At 38.0% G+C, this 19,473-nt stretch overlaps 2 protein-coding genes across 6 annotated transcripts in view; one reads left to right on the top strand and one right to left on the bottom strand.

The window, feature by feature from the left end:
• Positions 1–19,473, bottom strand: part of PRDX1 (peroxiredoxin 1) — a 354,741-nt gene that overhangs the window by 136,203 nt on the left and 199,065 nt on the right. The gene's annotated exons all lie outside the window — the stretch shown is intronic.
• The window catches only part of MAST2 (microtubule associated serine/threonine kinase 2), a 186,510-nt gene that overhangs the window by 10,946 nt on the left and 156,091 nt on the right, over positions 1–19,473 (top strand). For all 5 annotated transcript variants that reach the window (XM_066324943.1, XM_066324946.1, XM_066324945.1 and 2 more), the window contains exons 2-3: positions 10,096–10,243; positions 13,541–13,683. In XM_066324943.1, coding sequence (XP_066181040.1) covers positions 10,096–10,243; positions 13,541–13,683 — 291 coding nt within the window. The remainder of the gene's footprint in view (positions 1–10,095; positions 10,244–13,540; positions 13,684–19,473) is intronic.

The raw sequence follows: 19,473 nt of genomic DNA, 5'->3' as shown, positions 1-19,473 counted from the left end.
TTCTCTTTGCATTGAAGGGCATACAGCTCAGAATCACCAAATTGAGTTTCTCTGCACTCTTAAAATCTTGTCATTATGAAACAAGTACACAAATGACAAAACTACCTTTGCCTTCTATCTGCTTTCAGAGAATACAACTTCACTAATGGAAGCAAAGTGTTAAACTCTAGCAAAGACAAAGCTGGACAAGAGTGTGTAATGTCAGCGTGGGGTGCTACTTGGAAAAAATGCAGATAGTGAAATGATTTCATGTCTAGCAATGTTTCTTTGATGTTTGTTCAGTTAATCCGGTGGTTGTGTGTCCTCTGTTCACTGAGGACTAGTAGCAGTTCTTATCACTGTATCTTACTCCAGTTTTTTGTAAAGGAGCTCTTATAATGGCCCAGAGAAAGGAAATACCATCTCAAAAATGGAATGTCTATTAATTGAAACGGGTTTATTAGTTGCTGAAATCACACCATTCAATATTTAGTGTATTTACAGGCATTTTATTATCATAAAAACAACATTTTAATATGGAGCCTTAGTAAAGACCTTTAGAAGGAAATGAGGGAATCAAGTCAGGACTGATGTGGAGTGTTCTGGACAGCAACAGAAGATCAGAGAACAAATGAATAAATTATAATCACTGTTTTAGAGAAAAGTCTTTAAGTGAGTTCTCTGGTTACTGCAGTGACTGAAGGCATTTAGATATTTAAATATCCAGGCATAGATGGATGCAGTGACATAGTAGTAGCAATTATATCTTTATTAATTGACTTAAATTGTCATACCTGAAGGTATGAAGGTGGCAAAAATATGACTCTGAAAGTTAAATTATTCATCAATTTAGTTATTTGTATATTCTTAGACATTGGCATTAATCCCTGTTTTTAGGACAGAAGAGAATCTGTTTACAGGGTTGTTTTGCCAGTTTAGCAGAAGAGTCTGCTGACTCCAGTCTTTCTTTGAGCTCAAGGCATGGTGCTGTTCATAAACCTAACACTTGGGCATTGTTTCTGTTCTCAGGCAGAAGGGAAGAAATATGTCTTGTCCTTGAAAAAAATTTTGGCTTTTGTTCCTTTGTGATGGGACTGTATTACCCTGCTTGGTGAGGAAAAGCTTTTGTGCAGATTACAGAGTCTCCATTTCTTTGTGCAGGCATTGATAAGAATTGTGAATTAGTTTATCTTTGACTGCTATTTAATGGGATTTCTGTTAAGAGAAGCTAAGGACTAAGCACTCATTGTGTGTCTGAGGGTTGACTTAATTTTGTTTAGGTCTAAAGCCACTGGTAATTTTATTTACAATTTCATAATAAATTGATAATTTTCCCCTGTTCTATACATGCAGATCTGCTGTTGAATGTCAGGGGAAATTTGTTCTCAGGAAAAGCTTTACACAAGTGCTTCTTATTTTTGGCTCTGAATCGATCTACTTATCTCATCTGTGGTAGGAAGTGAGAAGGTTGCAGATGTTTCATAGAAACAAAAATATTGATGCCAAAGGTTTGGGACTTTCACAAATTTTTTTTTTTTCATGCTGCAAATAGAGATCCTCCTCAGTGATGATAATACCAGATTAAACTGTATCTTGGTCTCTCTTGGTCATGTATATGAACAAACAGTGTTTTAACTCTTAGCAGTCCACTGGTTTTTGTTATATTTTATTTTGCCAGTAATCTCTGTCTAACTACAGATGGCTTCACTACTGCTACTATTCAGGTCATATCTGTGATCTATAAAAGAATCCTGGGCAAAAAAATTAGTGCTGCTAAAGGGATTCCTGGTGTGTTTTCTGGTTTCATACTTTTCTTTGTGCAATATTTGTTATTCAAGTGAGCTTTACACTTAGGATGAAGTCTTAAAATTGTATTGCCCATCTGTAAGCAGCCATTCAATGTCTGATTACAAAATCCCCTTGAGCTCACCTGAGTGACTCTCCACTGAAGTTCCGTTTATGAGTTACTTTTTAATTTTCTTTGTAAGTAGCTTCATTTGAAATAAGCCTTGGAATAGCACTTGGACATGGATTTCTTTTCTCTGGCCTCCTTAGTGTTGGGACAGTTTTTTAAGGGCCATATCTCATACTGGACCAATAGATACTTTTATTTGAGATTGTACTCCAAACTTAATGAACCTTAAACATTTTTCTTTGGATATTGCTTTTTGCAAAACAAGATTAGAACTCTGCATTATTAGTAATAAGTAATTTTTCTACAGCACATGCTGTAGAATATGCATTTTAATACACTGTTATTGTTCACTTGTCAAACTTTGTATTTTAAGCTAGCATTTTAATTTGAAATGTATTTTATTTGTGCTTTACACATAGAAAAGTATATATTGTTTTGGGTCAAGCATCAAATATTAATACAGATAACATCTCTTAGGTTTTCCAACTCAACCTGGAGGTTCCTGTCTGAAATAATATCAGATGAAACTTTCTTCCTGGTTCTATTGCTATGAAGCAATTGTTTGTGTAAATGAAATAAACTTAAAACTTATTGCTAGATTTTGTTAAGCTCTGTCCCTAAAAAGACCAGGGAGTTTACATTCCAAATAAAAATTAATTAGATTGTAACATTTTAATGGGCATTAAACAACATTTACACAGGTATAGGTCAGTATTTTATGTTGGTTTGTTCTTTCCCTGTGGACGAGACAGTTAGACAATGTCATGTGCACAAAAATCAATATAGTTGGAGATCTAGAAGCTCCAAAGTGAGCATCAGTGCTGCAGGGAATGAAGGTGCCCTGCAGAACTCTCTGGTAAGTCTCCTTTTTATAGCCAATATGAAATAATAGGTTCCTTTGCCTGCACAGATTAAAATGCAGTTTCTGCTGCTTGCCTGGTTCCATGAGCAGTTCCATTCTAGTCTATCTCACAGCATTAGTTGTGCTAAGAGGTATTAAGTTCAGTGTCTTCTGTGTGATAAATATCTGAATAAATCTGTGAGGAACTGGCAAACAAGAAAAGTTTGGTTTGCTGATGCTATGGATTAGGGTCTTTAGCAAATCTAAACATGCACCCTATTTAACTGTGTAAAACCTAATAGACAAGAATAGAGAAGATAAATGAATATTTGATAACACACAGGATGCTCAAGAGAACTTGCAGTCTGTGATGTTGGGACACATGACATGCTTGGCACAACTTTTGGGTCTGTTGAAAGAAAATGTTAAGAGAGAAGGTGTTTTGATGTCTTAAAAAATCAAATTCTATTACAAATCCCTTTTTTGGGGGGAGGGGGGGTCATATTTCTTTTAATCCTTACAATGTATAAGTAAGGATGATGAATTATAGAGTTGTTTTGTTTTATCTGGCCAGGAGTTAATTTCCCTGCTCAATACAACCTTTTAATGTTTGCAGTACTCATGCTAGAAGAGCAATGATAAAGGAATGATGTGGTCTTTAATGCTCAGTGTCTTTGTTCAGACTGGTTTTGTTGTCAGTCAGTACTGAGCCTGGTGTGGGGTTTGCAGTCTTGATAGATTGATAGTGGTTTCTTTGAGCCTCTGTGAAGTCTGATACAGACTTTAGAGGCTGTTTCTTTTCCTTCCCTTGATGAAATTTATTTGGTTTTAGGCATTTACAAGCTGAATTCAAGAATTACTCTTCCCTTTTGGCTGTTGGGGAGATCTTGAAGTAGGGTTGAATACTTTGTTTAATCCATTTGTGTTTTCATGTAAGCACCAAACATTCCAGCTGATACAATTTAATCATCAATTACCTTGTCTTCTAGACTGTGGTTCCATTAGGAATAAAACTATTCTGCATCTCCATGGGCCTCAGAAAGGGTCTAAATAATGTACACAGTTATAAATATTTACCTTTTCTTTTTAACAAGCTTTTTCATGTGATCCTGCAGCTGGGACACTTCACAACAAAGTCAACAGCACTAACTTCCCTGATGAAACATTAAATCTTCTAATTCATTTGTTCGAATCAAACATGCCTTGTAGTTGTTTCCTGAAGAGTTAACAAGAAAAGAAATCTCACTGAAGAACAAGATAAGGGGAGTGTATTGTTTAGGCTTCTGATACTGGGTCTTTTAGGGAGCATTCCTTTTTATTACTTGTTTGTTTAGTTTTAACTGTGGGATTTTTTTAACATAGAAAGTTTTAAGTTTGTAACTTTTCTGTCATCTGTTTTATAACTGCAGATGAGTGCACAGAGGAATCTGAAGGTATTCAGAATGGTAAATGTGTTCATGATGCATTGAAAACCGCTGTGGGAAATAACATTTGTCTTTGCAGTAATTTTGAAAACTTAATATTGAACACTAAGTTCAGTTTATATATTTATTGTCGTAGGAATGTCGGAATTTATTGCAAAATTCTTCAAATAAATCTATTATAGAGAAAAATAATGTAGAACTCCCTTCTGTCTTTAAAATACTGACACTTTTATATAATGCAATACATTCTGTAAAGCTTTTCTCTGTTGTTGATGTTGTAAACCAATATATTATAGCCCCTAAGATGCTATGTAGATTTCCTGTAATTTTCCTTGATTCTGCTGTCTCTGGCATTTTTCAGGGTGCTGCTGGCAAGTACATGAGTTAAGCAGATATAGTTAAAAAGAGACTTAGTTGCAAATTCTTATTTAGCCTACAATTTTGGTCACATGTGGGCTCACTCCAGCTTCTTGATAAACTACTGGCCCTCTCCTCTCAATGTGTAATCTCCAGACTAGAAAGTTAAGGCAAATTTCAGTGCTAAATACAAAAGCATGAATACTATGATTCCATTGCTAATTGCTACTTTTACAGAGAGATATTTGGTCTGTGATCTGTTCTCTAGGCCTTTAATTTGCAGTGTATTTTAGAGTATATTAGAGCAGGCCTAATGACAGGATCAGATTTATCTGTCATTAAGGGTATGCACACAGAATATATAAAGTGATGAGGAAAGGCTGAGAAGAAAAAGAATGCTGCTCAGATATGCACACAGCCCTGACACAACAGGCTTTTATCTTTTAAAGGACAAACAGTTCTGTATTAAAAAATAGAAAATGCAGCTTTCAATGTTGACTATTTTTGGTGCTTTCAAAAAATTCAGAAAGTATCAAGTTACCCTCAAGTTACACTGCTCATTGGTTATCTTCCTTACATGATGGGCGAATAACAGTGAATTCTTGGCCAGATTATTGTAGTTAAATTTTCATTCTTCCTTCCAACAATTTGCTAGGATTCACTTCCAGATGACCTAAGGTTGTTAAGCTCATTAGGCTTCATAAAAAAGGTTTCTCATTTTTATTAATGGATTTCCTGTTCATAGAAAACTTTTGTGTAGATTCCCCACCCCCTAGCTAACAGTTTGTTTTGACCTGCAGACTTGAATATTTGTCAGTCACAATTGAGTGCTTCTGCTTGTCATAGAGATTGTGAGGCAGTTTGTCTTTGATTTAATTATAACACAGTTACATGCAAGGAATTGTCCTTTGCATGATCTGTTGCATCTTAAATAGAGGCCATAAAAACAGGGCTTAAAAAGTTTTGTCCCAGCACTGGTCTGAATCTGATGTGTCAGTCTCACTGACTGTGTGATGCTTCATCTGGCAGTCGAAGCAAAAGACAAATCCACACTTGCAGTATTTCCCTGCCTTTTGTAGATTAAAGACCTGTGCTGCTCTCTTGCAGCACCATTAAATGAACAATGGGGAAACAAAAAAGCTTCTGAAAATCCTTGCAGTTGTTTATGTGCTTGTTTTGTTATTTCCTGCTTTAATTGCTTGGAACTTTTCCTGTGCAGTGAAGACTGAGAAGGATCCTTGTAACTGTATTCTGAATTACCAGATCAGGATTTTCACAGGGGATATTGGTATGATCAGACAAATTGAGAAGCACGTTTGGCTTCTGGTCTTTTGTCTGCATCTCCTGTGACAATCTGGTTCTCCCATCTAGCTGAGTGTGGTGACCCCAATGTGAGATGTCATGCAGGAGCAACAGACTTAGGTGTTACTCCAGTATCAGAACTCTTCTAGTGCTTTTTCTGTGCAAGTGTGTTAAGTGACTGAGCTGAAAAATGCAGAGCCTCTTGATAGTCAAGAAAACCTTTGGCCATTCTTCATATCCTGATATTTCAAGTTATGTGAGCAGATTTTTGTGTACCTTTGTAGGGAGTGATAGCAATAATCTTTGCCTAGCAAATCAAGATTATGTGACACTTTTATCTTCAGCCCTAAGCTTTGCAGGAATCAGCTGGCTGTTTGAACCTGATTTTTAGCTTGTGGCAAAAGCCACAAGCCTAAAGTAAATTAAGTTCTTTATCACCTTTGAAAAGAAATGAATGGAGAGGGGCTCACAGTCCTTTTCACACGATGTGAGCAAAGTGTTACGTGCTCACTAATGCTTTCATCTCTAGGGTTGTAAATTTTTTTCTTTTGAAAAGGGGAAGTGGAGTCCTTAAAATTAGTTTGTTCTATGTAATCTATTCTTCAACCACTTGCTCTGATAGATTAATTTAGTAGTTTGAAAGCATGTAAGCAAAATTTTGCTCTATAGCTGCAAAGAGTTTCTTTATTCATCAGTTTGGAATGTTGTGTAAGATTTTTGTGTTTTGTATGCATTGCTTTGGGGCAAGGACAGGGAAATATCTCTTCCACTAGGTTTTTTCCTTCCTTGTTTGAGAGTGGTAATGTAATCTACTGCTTTTTCCATGCAGTTCATCTGTGATCTGCAGTATCAAAGCAGGGTTTTGATGGATGAGTGAAATAAATTGCAGTCTTATGAAAGACAGCTCTATTGTTATTAAGCTAAAACTTTCGCTCTTCATTGTTTTGCTGACACAATATGGGCACAGCGCTTAGAAAATGAAATTTTAAACTGGCTGTGTTGCACTGAGCATTTTTTAAAACATAATAGGCTGTCTCAGAACTGCACTTTTTAAAAAACTTTTTAAATATGATTTGAAAAGTGACTTAAAACAGTTTATGAACCTACAGAATGTGATTGGAGGCCTTTTCTTCCAGACATTTAACACTTACATAGTCTTCTAAATATTGCCCAAGTGTTTAATGTGCTTAACAAGAAAAGGGTTAATGAAAAAGTTTCCATATGTAATATGTACCAAATCCATCTTGTCTGGAAGACAGCCTGGATTATTTTGTGAGTGTGGGAAGCTGTTTTTACCTTTCTACTATTCCTTTCTTATCTCTGTGGTAGAAGTTTTGGTGGAAAGCTGAACCTGGGGACAGCTGTCACATGGAATGGCTTTTTGAGAAGTAGCTTATGGCACTGGGCTGACCTCAAAGGTGTGTGTAGGCAGGGTGTTGTAGCTGATCAGATACTGTGGTAGGAGTAGGTGTGCCCTTCAGCTGGGGAACTTTTGATTTAGATATTATCAGACCTACAAGACTTGTGTACTGTAACTCAAGAAGACACATTAAGAATTGTAATTATTTTTGCCAATAAAAAGAGACTGTGCATAGAGGGAAAAGGGAAAGGGTAGGGAAATGGGCACATTCTTTGCCTGGTTAGCATTGTCTGTATATTGTGTGGAAAAGGGGACACGTAAAATACAAAAGTTTCTTGTAACATGACTTAGAGTACTTTAGTTTCTGGCTTCAGTGCCTTTCCTTACCTGATGTCCCAAGTGAGTGAATGTTCTTACTTAGCTGCAGTTCACTGAGAACGACTGGTGAGAGGAGCGTGTGTTTGTGTGTGTTGAAGGGGAGGTGAATATGCACCTGCAGGGGAAAAACCAAAACAACAAACCAAAAGAAACCTCCGAAAACACCAACAAACACCCCCAAAACTTTGAACAAAGAACTCCCAGTTCACTTCAAGTTAGTCTTTGACATTTTAATTTTAACTGCTGCAGATGTACACGGGGCCTTTCAACACTTGACTAGTTTCAGGGAAGTAGCTGGTTACTGAAGGATGCTGGAAATATTTGGAATTGAAGCATCAGGAGTGTGAGTGGATAGGCTGGATGAAGTTCTTAAGCCATTTGTTTGTAACCTGGAGTGCCCATGTTGGTGTCAGTGGGTTTTTTTTTTTTTTATTTTGGAGGTGTGGTAATTTCAGACTGTCACAGATGGTAAACATGTGCCAGATTTCAGATATTATAGGCACAGGACAGGCCTTATTAAAAGTGTGTGCATGTTTCTGTATGTCTACTTACAGTCATATACACAAATATAACCATGTTCTGCCATTCTGAATAGAAACAGCAGACTCTCTGCCCTTGGCCTCTGCAGCTTTCAGAGTCCTCTGTGCTGGGAGCCTGCTAATGCTGCAATTTAATATTACTCAGCTTACTCCCAAGTACAGAGAAAAAGCTAGGTAGATGTCTTTTCAGCTCTCCAAATGACAGAAAAAGAGAAGTAGAAGCTCCTGCAAATGAAGGACTTCAGCACCTTTGTGGGGAAGGTCAGAGACATGAAAATGTGACTCTCTTTGCTCCAAGATTTGTGCAAGGAACCATAAGATTTAAACAGCTCTTCAGCTGAGCAGTTTTCTCTGTCCCCCTCAGGTCACTTGTTATTGAGTCCCTCCGCACTCTTGCCCCAACACAACTGTTCCCAGCTGTGTGAGCTGGATGAGTGAACTGACCAGCTGTCTCTGGTGAGCTGGGTTAGACACTGGCGACTGAAAGTCTGACCAGAACCAGAGAAGAAATTGGATCCGGAGCAGCCTGGGAAAGGTGCACCACTGAAGCTGATGTGGAGCAAAGCATTGCTGTCCCTCAAACAATAACAAAGTTACTCAGTATTATGAGGTGCCAAAAGATTTCATGATTAGAAGGAGATGGGGTCTAAGAAGGGTTGAGAATGAGTGACTCAGAGCTAAATGAGAATTCTATTTCAAATCCCAAATCAGGTTTTTTTTTTTTTTTTTTTTTCATATAAAACCACTTTACTCATCTCCCCTCCCTTCCCCTTGAGGTTTTTAAAGTGTGTAGTTGTGGTCTGGATTTGACAGTTTGAGGCATAACACTGTAGACTGAATAGAATTGAATTAATGACTTTAGAAATAGATTTTGACCGGAATCTGCAAATTTTAATTAAAAACCATAAGTGGTAAACTAGTTTTTGATTTAAACATAATTTAAAACTATGTTAAATTGTGTGGTCATGTATCATGCAGGGAAAGTTTATTTTCTGCCTCAGAAGAGATTTTCATGAGGATAAGCATGACTTGAAGTGCTGTATAGGTAATGAGAGGCATTTGAAATAAAATGGAGGAGTCCATTAAAACAAGTAGAATGTTTCACACTGCAGAAAAGGGACAACTTGGACAGTTCATTTATATGGGCTATAATGGAAAGTGTCACATCTTCAAATCCATGTCTGGTAGCAAAGCTGGTGGTTCTTCTTTGGGTGTGGAATGAGAGTTTGACACCTCCAGAACAATGAAAAGCATGAGGAAAGCAGTGTGGTTGTGCTCGACACTGTTCTGCCTACGCAATTTTGACTGAAATTTTGCTGTATGCTGTGAAAGGAATTCACATGTGTGGGAGTGTTTCTGACAAATACATGTCTAATTTTGTTTGTAGTAATAACAAAGACATGACACAAAGGCTGATCGTTATCCTAGTTATTAGTTAGTTATGCATATGGTCTTCATAGAGCTGTGACTTGTAATAGGAGTTTTGGGTTGCAATAGACATTGCAACACTTTCTTTATAGGTATATTACTCATAGACTGGATGGACTACAGATTGAAGAAGATTGGAGAAAGTACTTTTGCTTTAGCAGGAAACAGCTTTAATCAAAGCTGAGCCTGTTTTTTCAGTACCATTTTCTCCTAAATTCTGTAAGAGAAAAGAACTGCTGTAGCATAAGTGTGTTTTTCTGACTATTATTAATGGTATTTCTTGTAGCAGTGGTGTTCAAGGACCAGAGTTGCCAGGGACCTTGTGATGTGCTTTCTGTGCAGCTATGGGGCACCAAAGAGGGGGATTGACAATGTTGAATGTTGTTGTTTTGGTTCCTTTTTTTTTTTTTTTTTTTTTTTTTTTTTTTTTTTTTTTTGGTGGGGGTGGAGTGTGTTTCTTTATGCTTCTTTTAACAGTCTCCTTTATGCTTTGAAGATTGCATGTTTCAGACAGGGGACACTGATACTTGGCCGCCAATAACAGAGTGTTCTGCATGTTTTTCGTCCTCCAGGAGATGATAACAGAGTCCACTCCGCTGCGTTGCAGGAAGCTCAGCAATCCTGACATTTTTTCATCTGCTGGGAAAACCAAGCTCCACCGTCAGCTAAGTCAAGATGACTGCAAGCTACGAAGAGGTAGCTTGGCAAGTTCTTTGTCAGGTATGCCGTTTTGTAAAGACAATGTGACACTTTGTTAGCATTAAAGATTTGCAGCATTGTTGGCATAACAGTCATAATAAAAGATGCTGGTAAGTCGACCTCTTGTTGGCAGGGTGTACAAAATTTTATGTAAGAGAAAGATGTAAAATGAAATATCAGGAGAGAAGAGTGAAAAAGTTTGGATTTAGAGTGAAGTTTTGTAAATTGCCCAGAGTGAAAAGTTAAAAGCTAAGATTTAATATGCAAAGTTAAAGAATGGAACTGTGGAACTTTAGGTGGCCCACTGATGTATTCTTATCCCTTCTAACATCAGCGCTGAATGCAAGCTTGCCACTTTGCCTTTTTGTTTCTTACTGGGAAACAGACTTTTTATATCATATTTGAATTATTATTTAGTTTCTTCTTGGCTTCAAAAGCACTGTAGGCAATTGAGATTCAAAGTAAAAATCTCGCTTACTAACTTGATTTTTTTTTCGGTTTGTGTAAAATTTGGGTTTTTTGTGAACACAATATTCACCCTTGTAACTGAATTTAGTTTGTCAGCTGTAGAACCATGAAGTGAGCATAGGCAAAGTAATTACCCAAAAATGGACCAAGTTCAGTAGTTTTCTTTTTTTTCAAAGACTTTGTTGGTGGGTTAGGGGATGGTTTTACAGCTGTTTAAAAGTGATAACAGAGTCTGTGGTGCTGGAGTGGAGCACAGAGAGCTGCATGATCAGTCTAGAATAAAAGAGCTGATATGCCCGAATACCACTGTTACTCTGTAGGATGAAGTTGCAGCCCATTTCCTCCCTAATTAGGCTGTTTGCCTATTTGCATGTTAGTGCAAGAACTGGAAGAGTTGAAAATTCTCGAGTGGGAGAGAAAGAGGAAGAAGGTGAAACCACCTTTTTTGGCATCAGCATGGGCTTGATTTACATGATTGTGAAAATACATCCAGACCTGGTCCCTGGTCTTTTATCAGAGGAAGATAAATATTTTCATATTTGAGGTGTTAGGTGTAATAGAATTAAATTAGCAGTAAGGTATGTATATTTTAGTTTGGCTTGGCCTTGGCTTAGTGTTTTATTTGTAGTAAGTGGATAGTTTCTGAAAAATAGGAGCAATTGTAATGTAATTGTTTTGTATGCATGTAAGTTTGTTCTCCAAGATAGGTTAATCACTAGAGGAGGACAGAACTTTGTGAACTACAGAGCTGTTGACTGACTGCAATGGCCTAAGTTAGTGCTGTAGCTTTTTTCCCCCCGCCTTGAATAAAGCAAAGTAAATAGAAGGAAGCAGGAAAACTGGAAGGTCTGTTCTCTTTTAAAAATATTTTTATGTTTGGAGATTGTAATTTCAGAACAAAAAATTCCATCTTCTCCAGAATACGTTGATTCATCTTAATTACTTTTCAACCTACTATACCTGTTTCAGGAAGGGGTAAAGAGCCCCAGCAAGATCAGTCTGACCCAACTGAATAGAGAAATTGTACAGGTTTAGATGTATATTTTCAGTGAGGGTGTTTAGAATGTGTGTAGAACTTGATGCATGACAGGGAAAGGCTTTAGCTTAAAGTTCCATCCTTAAAATGATTCCAGCTAATTTTTACTAAATAAGTTTGAAGAGTGTAGATGACTGCACACAAACTGGTTGGCTGAGATTTGACTCTTGGTGGAATTCTGCCCTCCTGGATTCAGATTTTGTGGAATGAAAAGGAGATATTGATAACCATATCTTAGAGATACTTAAATAAAGTTATTCTTGTCCTCAAGTATTTTAGACTACTAGATAATTATATTATTTGACTTGCTATTATAGGATCTCTTTGTTAGTACTGTACAGGATGAATACAGCAATGTACACTTCTGCAGTTTTAGGTGCCTGCAGACAAATTGTTGTATTTATATGTTATCTTGAAAATGATCAAGTCATGAAAATCGTGCCCACAGCTGTAAGCAGCTTGAGTGGGACCAGGAAGAGGGCACTCATAGGTTGTGTCTCTGTTTGCTTGACAAATTTGAGCCTGCTCATCTCTCCTACACTTTGACTCATTTGGTGTATACTTGGCTCATTGCTTGTAACTATCAGAAAATTAATGTTAACAAGTTAAAAAAAGAAAGCCCCACCACTTCCACTGCCTTCCCTCCCCCCAGCATCATGGCTGGTCACATTATGTGACAGTCTTCCAAATATTGCAGCCATTGTTATGGAATGAATGTAGTAATTCACATCTAGTTCTAAGGTGCAGTTGAATTTGTAAACAGCTTTCTGCCCCTGAGAGAACAAGCCTTTTTCTGCAGCGTATATGTGATTAAAGGTGTAGCCTTCCTACTACTTATTGCAATAAATGTCTCAGTCCCCTGTGATACCTGAGCATGTAGTGATCCATTGAATTCAAGAATCTTTACTGGGCTTGGAAGAGGGTGTGTTATTTAGTCCCATAGTCCCAATTTTAAGGAAAAGAGGTATTATTCTCTTCCATTTTGCAATGGGGAAATGAAAGTACAGGGATTGACTCACCAAACTTACAGAGAAAGTCATCTGGAAGCTAATAACTGAACCCAGATTCACAGACTTCTTCACTTATGTGTTTTTAACCACAGAAATATCTTTCTTCTCTTTTTTCTTTGTGGATGACATTGTACATAAAAGGAAGCTGTCAAGCTCTGTGGAGTCAAAATATGACCTACTTTGACTTTGGTTCTTTTTCATTGCGGAAATTTACTGCTTGACATTTTTCAAAAACGAGTGTTGCATTGACTAGAAAATATGTATTGAGCAAAAAAATCCATCCATGGTTCAAAGCAAGACAATATATAAACATACACTGTATTATGTTACAGCTGCATGAAATGCAGTGCTCAGTGTTCCAGTGGTAGGAGAAAGTGGGGATGTCTAGATGACCAAGCTATTTAGAGGAGACAATATTTTACAATTTAGGAATGCATTTTCAAAATAATCTTAAAAATTATACTAAAGAGATTTTGCCTTCTTTTATGGCAACAAATATTGTTTCCTTTTTAAGGTGAGTGGAATATAGAAATTTATAAAGTGATAGTAGTCTGTTTTTATAATGGTTTTGGATTTCCCCATTATCTCATAATGTAAAGTATATTTTTTGGAAATCATTAGTTATCAAACATAATGAATTTACTGGTAAGGTGCTCTTACAAGTTTTAACCTACCAAAATATTGAATTTTCTTTTTTAATTAAATACTTTTCCTTCACATGTAGTATTTGTTCTCAGCTTTGTACTTTGAACTTGCAGACTTGTTTAAAAACAAGCTGATGGTATTTTGATTTTATTTTTAAAGGAAAACAGCTACTTCCCTTATCAAATAGTGTCCACAGTGGAGTGGGCCAGACGATGTGGCAGCCTCCTGGAGATACCTCCAACCTGGTCCGCATGAGAAATCAGTCTCTAGGACAATCTGCTCCTTCACTTACTGCTGGTTTGGTGAGTGAGTCTGGGAATACTCGTGGTGCTTTTGTGCTATAAAAAATGATGTGATCCTGTGCTTTAGTTTTTACCTTCTTTTCCCTGCTCCTGCTCAGTGAAAGCAGCATTTTGTTCCTGTGAGACTTTTTAGGCTACAGGGTGAACTAGGAAGAGAATATGTTCATCCCGCTTTAGACAAAAAGCAGGAAAAGATGTGTGTTGAAGAATAATTACTTTTTGGGAATATTCCTTCTCAACACTACTTCAGTTGCCTGATGCCTGAAAGAAATATCATTGGAAGTCTTGGAAATGTGAGCATAGAACCCAGCCATTTCAAACAAGTTTAATTGGGAAGCAGCTTTCTGAATATCTACCTCTGCCTGTTTCACTAGATGATAGCTAGGGGTGTGAATCTGAAAGGGATAACTGTCCAGGAAAGAGCTGGAACTCCCATTATGCTCTTTGTCCTTCCTGTCAAGAGGTTTTGGTAAAAAAACCTTGGTAAAATATTTTTGAGGAATGTTGCATCTGCTAAATTAACATTTTCTGAGAAAAGTGTGTTCTGTATGGGGACACACACTCAGGTGGCTACAGTCAAGTCTGAGCTGCACACAAAAAGGAACACGTTTTGTTTGTAAAGTTTCCTTAGTATCACTAAAAAATCTAAAATCAGAGCTGTGTGAGGAGAAGAAAATTCCAAGGGTAGGAAAAGACAGTTATTTGTGAGCAGGCATATATGCAACAGAAATTGTTGGTAAGTAGTAGATTAAAGCCAAAGTTGAAATTTTTTTTTCTTTTTTTTTTTTTTTTTTTTCTGAACATCTACAGAGTTACTTGTTTAACAAGTTTTACTCAAGTGAGGAATTTTGATGTGTGCTACTTATAGTGCTGCAAGTAACTGGGTAAATTTATGTTACATTGTAAGACTATTTAGGAGCAATGACCCTGAGTACCTTGGATAAAGCCCTGAGAATTTTTTGGGGGTTCCTAGACAGTTTGGCACCACCAGGCTATGAAAGGAAACTTAAATCTTTAAGGTTCAAAAAGTCACACGTCTGTGTTACAACTAATTTTGATTTCACAATGAGGTAATTGTAGTCTTGACATTTTCAGACATGTTACTGTATTGAAATTCTTCTGATTTGATTTAATTGTGTTGCATCTTAATTTGGTGCCTGTTCAGTGTTTGCCTTAAATTTATGCTCTCACCAGTGGTTCTAAATTCAATGTAACAGAAGAGGAGAGTGCTCACATGGACTTGGCTATAAGTATTTATCTGGCGGGGATTAGAAAAAGTAATATGTTAAAACACAAGCCTGTTCTCTAGAGGCAGATAAATGCCTTGAAGCTTCATAACTTAGGTTAATGAAAATAACTGTGCTTTAAAACAAAGCACTAATTCTCAGATATTTAATTTGGAGTACTAGGTTGTTACTTAACAGCTGTGTGCAGCTCAGTGAGCTGCAGATGTTTGCATGTTAAAATTCTGCATATTACTCATATTATACACTGTGTTTTCAGTTTGTCGTGGCAGTGTTTGTGCTGTCTATCAAATGTTCTGATATGAAACACAGTGCCAACGAGTTATTTTAAAATAATTTTAAATTCTCTGTTTCCTAAGTAAGGCAGAGAAATTAATCTCTAAATCCAGTTTTTGTCCCTCTGTGATAGTGTTTAGGTGTTGAATGACATGGTCACTTTCCTGTCTCTGTAGATTCTGTGATGGGCTGTATGTTCATTACAGTTGTAGTTAATTAAGCCTAGACATTACAAATTTTTATGTGAAGTGGGCTTCAAATGCAGTGACTAAAGAACATCACAAGATGAACACCTAATTAAATGCAGTGAGTCCTGGGATCTTGGAGCCAGTTACATGTTTGCAGCTGTTTCAATATGCTTGTTTCACAAATTAGAATAGCAAAAGGTCTCTTGCCAGTATAATTAATCTCCTTTGAAGAATAGCTCTATTAAGAGATGAGTAAGTTCAGTAATGGAGAGTGTCATTTTAATATGCCAGCCTTGACTGCTGGAGCATTTAATTCTTCTATTATTTGTTATAATACAGTAGTTGGGTAGCTAGAAAGAAGTGGATTTAGGAAAAGAAGTGACTTAGGAAAGCCAGGAAAGCTGTGTGCATTGTTTCTGCTCTTTCTGGCTCTGCAGGTGTCAGTAGATTTTCCTTTGAAAATTGCTTTGTGGCATTCAGTAATGTGAGTTTTTTTTGCTTTCTAAGTACTACTAATCTACAGGTCGTTTACTGGGCTTAAATTGCATTCTTTTCCTCTTTAAAAATATTTACAAGGCAAAAAGATAAGTTAACAATAGCAAATCTACAGAAAGTAGTTTTCAGCTTCTGAAACAAGCCTGATAGCTAGGCTACTTATCAGCAACGACTCCAGAACTGAGAATACATCAAATTCGAACTTGCTGAACTATATAAACACAGTTTATTGTTGGGCAGAACCTTTCAGCTCATACATGTGTGATAATCTGGATTAATGTGCCTGCTCAGCAGCTGCCACAAGGTCCTTGACTTGAGAAAGAAGCCAGGGCAGAGTGAATGCTGAGTGGTGGCACTGTGGGATGAAAGGTGTTGATCTGATCTGTGTGCCTTCTAAATATATGTGAGGATTTCAGAGGATGACCTTCAGCTCATCATCTACTTTAAGACGAATGGCTCTGAGCCTATGAGATTGAATTCTGGTGGGGAGTATCTTATTTAAGACTTTTAAATCCCTAAGATAGCTGAGGAAGTAATCAGAGGAAAACACAAAGCATCATCATGGGCATCTCAGTAGTATTCCCTGTTGCCAAGACCCAAATACATGAAAAACATTGGTTGCATAGAGTGCCCCTTAAAGAGGGTAATTTTATGGAAAATTTCTTATGACTTAGTTTTGGGGTTTTATCTGAGATCTTACCCTGTCATAAAAGAGTTAGACTTTGAACTGTGTTTGTTTTAAGGAGTGTCCTGGAATCCTGGAATACACTGAGTTGGAAGGGACCCACGAGGATCATTGGGTCCATCTTCTGGCTCTGTGCAGGACACACCAAGAGTCACCCCATGAGCCTAAGAGTGTTGTCCAAGCATTTCTTGAATTCAGACAGCCTTGGTGCTGTAACTATTTCCCTGGGGAGCCTGTTCAGTGCTCAACCACCCTCTGGGTGAAAAACTTCTTGATATCCAACCTAAACCTCCCCTGATTCAGCTTCATCCTGTTTCCTTGAGTCCTGTCACTGGTGATGGAAAAGATCAGTAACGTGGGTGCATTTTCTTATGAAGAAAAGGTATGAAGCGCATTAAGGTTTCTAAGTTTTAGGAAGGAAAATGACCTTGTGAAGAGATGGTTGTGATTGTTGTAGAGGTAGATTGGGAATGTCTTTCTTGCAACTGTTAATTTTCACAAAACACAGCGTGAATGACTGCCAGGAGCAACGTCATAAGGTGCTAATATTCCATAGCTGGGCATTTATTGGTGGGCAAGGGGTGACTTTCCTCTTGTGTTTATTAGGGACAGGATACTTAACTAGAGCACTACACTAATGCTGAATATGCTTCTTTATTTGTGGAGAGAGATTTTGTGTGTGTCCCATGTCCTGGCCCCTCACAGAGAGCATCTCAAGCCCTCTCTCCAGGGTTTTGTGAAAGAAACATCTGATAATGTACAACCCATTAATTAGGACTACGTCTCATATGCATTGCTCACCATCTAATGCCTGGAAAAGTTTGAGATGTTCCAGGAATAAGAAACCATGCATGTTCCTTCTGCCAGCTGTGGCGATAGGAAAACATTTGAAGAAGCTTGTCAGTGGAAACTTAGATATGTTTGTGAAAGAGATTTTGAAATTCTTTTTAAAAATACTTAAAACTCTAATTTTCTGAAGTGCTCCCAGTACTGAACTGAAACTTGTGGCAGTTGTTGAACTGAAAAACTGGACATAATTTTTGAAAATGAGGTTGAGGGTTTCAGTGCCGTTCTATTTAGTGTAATTTTTTCCCTTGTATTCTGTACCACATGGGATGTGGTCAGAGCCATTTCTTCATCTTCAGAGATAAAGGCTACTGACTAAGCAATCGGTGCTCTGTTAATCCTCTGATGCCACATTTGTAAGATTTCATTGTAGGATAAGTCTCATCTTCACAGGATAATTTCAAATGACTTACGGTTTTACATTTACTTTCAAACAAAGTGAAAGTTGAAACAAAATGAAATAATTGCATATTCATTGTGGTTGTACACAATGCCAGAGAATTCACCTTTCCCTCATCTTGTTCTAGAAGAAATTGTTAAAAAACTAAGCCTCTTAGATTTTGAATACTAATTTGGAGGATAGAAAGGCTCAAATGCAAAGATTTGAAATAACTCTCAACTGAAGAACTGCCTCTGTTGACCAAGACCCAGCCTGATTTATTGTGAACATTCAGTTCCCCAAAGCTGTGTGGATTAGGCAATACTGAGTGGAATGGGGAGAATGGGTCATCCTTGTGGTGTTGGGAGCCTGGTGACAGACAGACCTCACACTGTGGCGTGGTACTTCTGGTCTCCAAGCTGTGCTGTGCTGTGCTGTGCTGCTTAGATTGAGGAGACAATACTGACTTTTTATTTTCTAAATTTTTGCTCCTCTTTTTTTTTTTTTTTATTTCCCAAATTTCATACATTAGGAGTAGAGTCAGTTGTACCTAATATATAAACTTCCCCTAATAACATATTTCCCCTGTGCAGGATGTTGTTTATTAAAAAAGAAAATTAAAATTCGTATTGTTCCTGGCTGTGAGGAAGAGTGGCTAATTTGCTGCAGATTTGTTAGTGAGTGAGATTATTAGAAGGTAGGTCATTCCCTTTGAATTCATGTGGGAGTGGAATCCAAAGGCTGTGCTTTATTCAAGGCTGTGGAGCAGTCTGTGGAGCTGGGCTGCCATCTGCTGGTGTGCCAGGGGCTGGGGACAGCAATCGGGAGCTCCACGATCCAAGGGAGTTTTTGTCAAGCGTTAGGGATCCCCGGAATCCTTCGTGATTTTACAACAGGGGTATGTCCTTTCTGGGATCGTGTCGCACAGGAATCACTTGTTAATAACTGGCCTTTTTCTTTTAGCTGGAGTATGAATTCGCTTTCTAATGCCACGCTGTGGTTTGAAGCATCCTTTTTCTGGTAGCAGAGAGATGATGGTTGGGACATTTACAGATAAAACAAGATTAAAAAAAAAATAAACTATTTGTAGGCGATTCTATAAATAAAATGGGGAAATTCTGGGTGGCAGCTGCCCGCGTTGCCCTTCGGCGTGTGGCCTGGTGGTGGCGCTGCAGGGCCGGGCGTGTCCCGAGCTGCGTGTCCCGCCGGGAATGTCACCGTGGCTCCGGGACTGCCGGCCTGGGGACAGGGAGGGCTCCCCGCACTGAAGGACACCTTAATGCTGTGTTGTTTGTCACTTCAGCACGGGAATGAATAATGCAAAAGGCCCGGCGAGGTACAGTGGAACTAGAAGTTCCAGCTGTGAAGCCCCTCCTAGTTATAAGGGGAAATTCTCTCTCCTCATCTCCTGCTTAGTCCCCAGCGCTTGAATGGATTTACTGTTTGTTATTTAGGATCTCTGCTTTATGCAGGCACCTGGGTGGTGGTTGTTAGACTCCCAGGGCTGAGGTCTTGGAGGGAAGGAATGGAGTTTGCAGTGGCTGGCAGACACCAGCTATCTGACTAACAAATAAGCATTAGTTTGCAAGGTACAGCATCTGCTCTCCACCTCTGCTCGTTATGTGTGCTGGCAGTGAGGTGAGTGCAGAGAGCTTAGAATTCCTCCTCCTCACAAAA

Source organism: Sylvia atricapilla, chromosome 9, assembly GCF_009819655.1.
Source record: "Sylvia atricapilla isolate bSylAtr1 chromosome 9, bSylAtr1.pri, whole genome shotgun sequence".
NCBI lineage: Eukaryota > Metazoa > Chordata > Aves > Passeriformes > Sylviidae > Sylvia > Sylvia atricapilla.
Note: the sequence above shows the minus strand (reverse complement) of the source record. Positions and strands in the feature narration are given on the sequence as shown.